Raw genomic sequence first — 9,251 nt, forward strand, 5'->3', positions numbered from 1 at the left:
TTCTCTTATTTATTCCTTTTTTCTCTTGTTTTTTTCTATTTTTCTTCTATTCTACATTTTCTCGTTCGATTTTTCCATTCTTTTTTTTAAAAAGGAAATTTTTTTTTGCCCGACTTAAGACTTTCTAAGAGCTTTGATTTTTTCTTTTGTTTCAGGTCTACTTGAATTGGCACACAGAGAATATCAAGCAGGCGACTATGAAAATGCAGAGAGACATTGTATGCAACTCTGGAGACAAGAGGCGAACAATACTGGAGTTCTCTTACTTCTTTCGTCCATTCACTTCCAGTGTCGTAGATTAGAAAAGTACGTATTTTTCCCCCTATTTTTGCGTGTCCGTCAATTGTAATTTTAGATTTGTATTAATTTTCAACTCACTAAAAGGCAAATTTTTATAAAAAAAAAACTAATTTGAATATTTATAAAAAATGTTTCTTTTACAAAATTAAAAAAAAACTAATCTGAATATTCACAGAAATGTTTCCTTCACAAAATCTTTTTTTTTTTTTTAATTTTCCATGTTACTCAGTAATTTTTCAATTTATAATCAAATTGAACTTTATTTTTGAATATTCAAAATTAAATTTTGTTTCTTAATTTTTAGATTAAATTTTCTTCTTAAAAGTTCGAACTAAATTTTGTCATAAGATTTTGTCTTTAAGTATTCGAATTAAATTTCGTTTTTAAATATTCAAATTAAATTTTGTTTGTTTTGTTTTGCAGATCAGCTCATTACAGTAGCTTGGCTATTAAGCAAAATCCACTTTTGGCGGAAGCCTACAGTAATCTTGGTAATGTATATAAGGAACGGGGTCAGCTACAAGATGCTTTAGAAAATTACCGTCACGCTGTAAGATTGAAACCAGATTTCATCGATGGATACATTAACCTAGCGGCAGCCCTCGTAGCTGCAGGAGATATGGAACAAGCAGTTCAAGCCTACGTCACGGCATTGCAGTATAATCCTGTAAATTTCATTTTCCTTCATAATCTACTTTTATTTTTTTAATATCTCCCAGTAATTGTATTTCTATTACAAATTTTATTCATTTTAATTAATTTTTATTTCTAATTTCTAATTGAATGATTTCTATGCAATTTTATACCAGTTTTAATTTTAATTTCTTATTTCTGATTCTATACAATTTTATACCAGTTTGGGAAAAGTAATTAATAAAACAAAAAATAATTTTTGGAGAAGTTGCTGTAGCAATTCTTATAAATATTATTGAACTTTTGAAAAATTTTTATTTAAATTTATTTGTGAAATTAGTTGAATTTTTAATTTTTGAATATTTAAATATTTCAATATTTAATTGGAAAATTTTCGAAGAGTAACATTAATGAGGAAAATTTATCTAAAATTATTTTTATTTCTTTATTTTTGTTAGATTTTCTTCTTTAAAAATTTTTATTTATTTTTGTTTATAAAAAAAAATATTTTTTTGTGTATCAAAATTCTGTCTAGAAATCAGAGAACAAAATCAAATTTTTGTGTCAACCCTGATAATTTTTTATATTTCTATTTTTTGTTTCTTATATATTTTTTATATTCCTAAAGTTTTGAACGTCCAAATAAACGACGATTTCTTTTAAATTTCGTGAAAATTTAAAATTTGTTAGAAAATATATATTTTTTTTTTGTTAATTTAGAAAATTAATTCCTTTCTATGTTGAATTAATTTTATTTTTAATTTCATTCTAGTAATTATTAAAAATATTTAAATAGAAAGATTATTTCCTTCATTTGAACGTTCAAAACTGTAGGGAAAATTTTTTACTCGTTATATATATTTTTTTGTTAATTGGAAATCACTAAAAATTCTTTTATTTTCCTTTCAGGATCTATATTGTGTGCGAAGTGATCTTGGTAATCTTTTGAAAGCTTTAGCAAGACTTGATGAAGCAAAGGTAATTTTATAATTTAATTCACACTTGAATTTCAATGTGTTAAAAACAATGCATAATTTGCATATGAACGTTGTCAATAAATAGATCATCTGTACATGGATTTTTTTCTTGTTTGCAAAATTACACAAAATTAAAATTAAATTTAAAAAAAAAAAAAATTTAAAAAAAATTCTTTTTTTTCAATTAATTACTGATACAGTTTGACATTTTATTGACACGTTACTAATGCATGTTGTGCGTAAATCATGACTAATGTTGTTCTAAGGAATATTTGGAAAATTATTTCATGTCAATGCAGTTTGTGCAGAAAGCTGTTTCTATGTTTACCAAGAAAAGAAAACAAACAAATTTTTGCAAATAATATGCGCGGCGCGCGATATATTCAGATTCTTTATTATAATCAATCAACACAAAACCATGCATCATCTGCCAATGTTTTAATCTGATTGTGATATTTCTTAATTACAGAAGAATAACGTCTTTTCCCATCAGGGAATATTTCTACATTTACAAACATATTGTATACTGTTTTCCATAATTTGGAATTTGTTTTATTCTTTTCTTTAGAGATTGTTTTTTTTAGATTTTTCAACATTATAATGAAGCTGATTTATTATGTATTTGTATAAACAAAAAATTGAGGCTTTCAAGTTGTATAATAGAAAATATGACATGAAAGCCACAGTGGCAGTGCGCGACTCATTGCAATCGTGAAGATTTTTTTTTTTCTTTGCTCTTCACCATTGCAATGGGTGTGATAATTTTTTACTCTCACTGATTCTATTAATTGAATTTTTTAAATTGATTTAAATCAATTAAATTAATTTTTTTTTCGATTAGAAATATTGAATATTTTTTTCAAATATAATTTTTTTTGAATTATAATTCAAAAAAATTATTAAATTATAACAAAGAAATTAACTACAAAAGTCAGAATGTAAAATTAGTGATAAAAATTCAAAGAGGAATTTATAAAAATTTTGTAATAGAATCAGTTGCGCGCGACTAGTTTTAATTTCATTTACACCATAAAGTATCATCTTTTTTTTTATAGTGCACCTCACACATTCCATAATAATATTGTTTCACATTGTATTTATTGGCGCGAGATCACTTGACTATTTTGTAACCTTTTGTTTTTTCTTTGCTAACTTTTTCTTTTCTTGGAAATCGAAGAAATTTTTGATTTTGAAGAACTATTATTTGTTTCAAATTGATAATTAGAATAATTATTACTGATATACTGATTTTTACAGGTATTTTTATTTTAATTGATTAATAGAAACAATTAGTGATTCTTTTCCGCGGGGAATAATATTTTAATTTTTTAAATAATTCTTTTGAAAGAAAGAAATATTTTTCTTTTAAATTAATTCTTTAAAGATGCTTTTATAAAAGTTTATTTTGGTCAAGAGGTCTGCTGCAGCGCGGCGCTGGCGATTACTGAATGCATTCACGAAGTTGTATTTACATGATTTATTTATTAAACAACTAAATTGATTATTAATTAATAATGATTAATAATTCGTTAGGAATTGAATATTTATTAATTTTCAAATAATTAGAAATTAATTGAAATATGCTCAATTATATTGAAATTTTATAAAAATTGTACTAAAAATAATAATTGAATTAATACGAAGTAATTTAATATTTATACAAATAATTTAATTATTTTGAAGAATTTGATTTAAATTTTTGAAAATTAAATTATTTTAGAGAAATTAATTAAAATATATTCAATTATTTCTTACGATTTTTATGTATTCAATTATTATGTTTGAAAATAATTGAATTCTCTAGATGAATTACATAAAAATTGTACTAAAAATAATTGAATTAATACGAAATAATTTAATAATTATTAAAATATTTTAATTCTTTTGAAGAATTTTATTAATATTTTTGAAAATAATTGAATTATTAAGAGAAACTATTCAGAGAAATTAATTATAGAAATTAATGGAAAAATATTCAATTACATTAAAATAATTTAAATATTTTCAATTACCCTTTTTTGATTTTTATGTCTTCAATTATTTATTTATTTTTTTAAAATAATTGAATTCTCTCGAGAAATTGTATTGATGTAATGAAAAATTAGGAATTAATTTCAAATTGGTTGAAAGTTATTAAAATTATTTTAAATTTGTTAGAATTGAATTAAACCTGAATTGTTTAAATTTAAAAACAATTATTTTAAGAAGGATTGAAAAAAGAGATTTTAAGAGTGTTTTGAGAAAAGAAAAAAATTTTGAAAGTGACAAAATTTTACATATATTAACATCGTTAATGCACTCAGTAAAATATCAAAATGGTTATGACGATAGTTTTCTGCTACTCGTACAAGTAATTCCTGAGAACTCGTTAGTTTCCTTATTATTTTTTAATTTTTCTACTCGTTCAGCCACTCAATTCTCATATTCAAATTTAATTTTCTTTTTGAGTCCTGTAATTTTTTCGTAATAATAATAATAATAATAATAATAATAATTTTTGTCAATTTTAGTTTCTCCATTATTCAGAAAACGCAAATTAGGTACGTTAATTGTTTTTATTCTGCAAATTAAATTTTTCTCTTGGAATATTTTATCTTCAGTGTTTGCATAGTTTTTGTTAAAATATTTTAATTTTTATTTCTAGAAAAAATAGTTTGTCTTAAATTATAAAATCAATTAATTTTATTACGTTGTTTTTTTTGTTAAATTAAATTTTTCTTGTGGAATATTTCATCTTTAGTATTTGCACAATTTTTATTAAAATATTTTTATCTTATTTCTAGAAGAATCTAGTTTTTCTTAAATTAGAAAATAAATTAATTTTACCACTTTGTTCTTTTTTTTGGTCAAATTAAATTTTTCTGTTAGAATATTTCGTCTTCAGTATTTTTGCACAATTTTTATTAAAAATACAGTTATTTTATTTCCAGAAAAAAATAGTTTGTTTTTTTTTTAGTAAAAAAATATTAATTTTATTACGTTATAAAATTTGCGATTTTCTTGACTTTGTGTTTTATTATAAAATTAAAAAAAAGCAAATTGACAAATTTTTTTTCGATCGTGATTATATATTGAGAATTGAGGGAAAAAAATCGAGTGGCTGATGAGTAAATACAAATAGCAGTAGATCAAAGTCGTGCTAAGAAGTGGCGCGACACTAGGTATATAAAAAAAGAAAGTTGAGATGAAATTTATTGAAGAAAAAAAAAGAGATTAACGCAGCTGTCTTATTGTTGTGGATTGGAATGGTCAGCTCTAGGAAGGAGTGTTTGGAGAGCATTGCAATTGGTTTCCACTGGTATCTTCATCAAAGGATGATTCAGATTCTGGTTATTTGGTAACACACTGTCTCTCAGTCTAAGTTTATTATGAGAGCATACGACCCATACCTACCATCAAACTACCGAAGGGTTCTTTGCAGGTAAAGTAATTCCCGCGGCTAGTCTCTATCCCAAAAAAAAAGATAAAAAAAATACAAATAATAATTAATAATTAATAATGTTTCCCATTTCCTCACATCACTATATTTAATAAATCAATAAATAATTTCAAACTTATCCAGTTCAATTTTTTAATTACTGGTAAGTATTTCACTTTTAGAAATTCATCTGTTGTGCCAGTCTCTTGAAAATTGAATTTATATTCGTAACGATATTTATTTAATAGAACAAATTTTTTTTTTTTGCAATGTCTTTCCGAGTGCATCGGAAGTGATTAAACCTTTAATTCCTTTTACTCGTCACAGCACTAAAAAAAAAATTTCTTTGTTCCACTGACCTTTAGAGACTAGCCAAACAATAATCCCCTTTTATTTTTTTAGGTATGGATTACACTGTTTTATATTGCAGCCCACCTCTCGGCACGCGCGATACACTTATGCTTTTTTTTCCTTCGAGCGTTTTGGATTTAAATGACAAAGTGCAGAGAATTTATTTTTAATCTCCCTGAAAATTAAAAAAGGGATTTTCTCATTTTTTCTGAAGCAAAAAAAGCCTTTTAATCTTTGTGCAAATGAATTTTCTCCCTTTTTCTCCTCGCAAAAAGATGTGAAAAACGAAGAAAATTGTTTGCTGACGAGTCCACCGGACGCATTTCGGAGAATCGTCAGCATAACAAATCCCAAACGTCTCTTGGTGCGTCTCGTTAATCCTGAAAAACCTTTTCCTTGAAAATTCTTTTTTCCATTACACTGCAAATATTTCACAAAAAGAAAAAACACTGTTAATACTATTCTGAGAAATACAAATTTGTGATTTTTTTTTGTAAAAACTCTGCTAAAAGTAAATAAGTATGGAAATAAATACTTACTTTATAAATAAACTTATTGTTATAATAAAAATAAATTATTATTTATGTAGTTGATAAAATTTTTATTTTAAAAATGGAAGTTTTCTTCTTTATATCACTTTTGAGTAATTCTCGGAATTTCTTTTTCAGACAGATCGTCTCGTGCTCGAGGAAATTTTCAAGTTCTTGCAAAAAGAATTTTCAATGAAATACTACAATGACCGGGAAGAGATAGAATAACAAATAAAGAAGAAAGTATCGATAAATTCAAGAATATTGTGTCATTTCTCGATTTTTCTTCTTTCCTGTAAAAAGGGATTTTTGTTCAAGTTGACATACAATTTTTGCAAATAAGAAAAATTGACATAAATCAATAAATTTTGAAAGAAAATTGAAAATTACCGAGAAAGCGGAAATCATTTATATCGTAAAAATTGTTGTAAAAACAATTATGTATGTGAAATGGACATTTCTCTTATTTCTGGGGAGAAAAAAATCGAGAATGGGGAAAATTTGAGTGAAAGAGCGAAAAAATTTATCGAGCACGTTTCGAGAGCTGCGGCGCGGCAAGAAGAGGTCGGGCAATGCGCGGCGCGACCCCTTTAAGAATCGCGAACTCTTAAATTAATAAATTTTTTTCAACTTTAAACTCTAGGCGTGTTACCTGAAGGCAATTGAGACGCGACCTAATTTCGCGGTCGCTTGGAGCAATCTTGGTTGCGTTTTCAATGCTCAAGGTGAAATTTGGCTTGCGATACATCATTTTGAGAAGGCCGTCGCTCTTGATCCCAATTTCCTCGACGCCTACATCAATTTAGGAAATGTTCTCAAGGAAGCACGCATCTTTGATCGGTAAGTCGATTTTCCAATTTATATATGACAATAAATTTCTCGCATTGATGAGCAAAAAAAAAAAAAAGAATTGCGTTCTATCAATTAAATTGCTGACTCAATTAAAAGCAATGGAATGGAAATAATTATATTAGTTGGAATGGGATTCGATTTAAAAAAAAGGGGGCATGACGATTCTTTAATCAAATTAAATTCAATGAAGAAAATTTTTCTTTCGAAACTGTATTTTTAAAGTCGTAGAATTTATTTTAAAAAATTCTCCCGAAGAATTTTTATTTTTTATGAAAATAATTGAACTCTTGGAAAGAATTTTATTATTAATAAGAAAAATAATTGAATTATTTCAAAGAATTTTTAAAAATAATTGAATTCCGAGCGAATTATTTTATTATTTTTGAAAATAATTCAATTTTAAAGTATTTTATCGAAATTTTTCAAAATAATTAAATTATTGTAAAGAATTTTATTGAAATTGTTTTAAATAATTTGAATTCTTTTAGAAATTTTTCTAAAATTCTATTGGAAATTAATTGAGTTTCTTTAAAGAATTTTATTATATTTTCGATAATAATTGAATTTTTTCGAGGAATTTAATTAAAATTGCATTAAAAAAAATTTTATTTCTGCGAAAAATTTTATTATTTATTAAAAACAATATTTGAATTCCCGCAAAGAATTTTATTATTTTTGAAAATAATTTAACTCTAATTGAGGAATTTTATTAAAATTATTGAAAGTAATTGTATTATTTCAAAAATTTTTTTTAAATAATTGAATAGGTACATGCGAATTATTTTATTGTTTATAAGAATAATTGAATTTTGAAGTATTTTATCAAAATTTTTCAAAATAATTAAATTATTGTAAAGACTGTTAATAAAATATTTTTAAACAATTTCAATTATTTCGAGAAATTTGTATAAAATTCTATTGGAAATTAATTAAATTACTATAAAGAATTTTATTATTTTCGATAACAATTGAATTCTTTCGAGTAACTTATTTAAAATTGCATTAAAAGTAATTAAATTTATTTAATATTTTATTTATTTATTTAATAAAAATAATATTGGAATTCCTGCAAAAAATTTTATTATTTATGAACATAACTAAATTTTAAAGTATTTTATCAAAATTTTTCAAAATAATTGAATTACTGTAAAGAATTGTATTAAAATTGTTTTAAATAATTTGAATTCTTTCGAGTAATTTATTTAAAATTGCATTAAAAATAATTGGATTTTAGCGAAGAATTTGATTATTTATTAAAAATAATATTTAAATTCCAGCAAAAAACTTTTTTGATTTATAAAAATAATTAAATTCTAGTGATGCATTTTATTAAAATTATTAAAATAATTGAATTATTTCAAAGAATTTTTAAGATAATTGAATGCCTGCGAATTATTTTATTATTTATGAAAAGAATTAAATTTTTATTAAGAATTTTATTATTTATCAAAATAATTTAATTTTAACGAGTTTGAACTTTTTTCAAAAAAATTGAATTATTATAAAGTATTTTATTAAAATTTTTGGTAAAAATTAAATTCTTCCGAAGAATTTCATAAAAAATTTTTCAAAATAAAATTTGAATTCGTTCGAGAAATTTAATTAAAATTTATTGTATTTCTAGAAAAAATTTTATTATTCACGATAATAATTGAATTCTTTTGAGGATTTTGACAAAAATTGCATTGAAAATAATTCAATTCCTGCGAGGAATTTTATTATTTATGAAAATAATTGAATTCCTGCGAAGAATTTTCGGTTAATTTTTGATAATCCTTGAATTGTTTTGAAGAATTTTTCTGAATTTTTTGAAAATAAGGGAGTTTTTTTTAAATAATTTCAATTTTAAAATAATTTGATTATTATAAAAAAATTTTGTCATAACTTTGGAGAATAATTGAATTTTTTGGAAGAATTTTATTAAAATTGTATTTAAAATAATTGAATTTCTGACAAAATTTTTATTGTTTATAAAACAATAAATTTCACAAAAAATTAATTGAATTTTATTAAAATTTCGTAAATAATTAAATTTTTCCGATTTTATTAAAATTTTATTGAAAATAATTGAATTTTATCCTTTTTTTTTATACAAATTTTCCTCTTCAAAATATGTAGCTGATAAGAAAAATCTTCTTTTTTTGATCTTTCAAGCGGAAATTTGTAAAAATATGCTTTGAAAAATATTTT

The 9,251-nt window shown here is 23.3% G+C and overlaps 1 protein-coding gene across 2 annotated transcripts in view; it reads left to right on the plus strand.

The window, feature by feature from the left end:
* LOC122500381 (protein O-mannosyl-transferase TMTC2-like) overlaps positions 1-9,251 on the plus strand; it is a 34,761-nt gene that overhangs the window by 2,236 nt on the left and 23,274 nt on the right. For both annotated transcript variants that reach the window (XM_043609290.1, XM_043609289.1), the window contains exons 2-5: positions 156-306; positions 724-967; positions 1,843-1,911; positions 6,853-7,049. In XM_043609290.1, coding sequence (XP_043465225.1) covers positions 156-306; positions 724-967; positions 1,843-1,911; positions 6,853-7,049 — 661 coding nt within the window. The remainder of the gene's footprint in view (positions 1-155; positions 307-723; positions 968-1,842; positions 1,912-6,852; positions 7,050-9,251) is intronic.

The sequence above is a fragment of the Leptopilina heterotoma genome, unplaced genomic scaffold (genome assembly GCF_015476425.1).
Source record: "Leptopilina heterotoma isolate Lh14 unplaced genomic scaffold, ASM1547642v1 Lhet_183, whole genome shotgun sequence".
NCBI classification, from domain to species: Eukaryota; Metazoa; Arthropoda; class Insecta; order Hymenoptera; family Figitidae; genus Leptopilina; species Leptopilina heterotoma.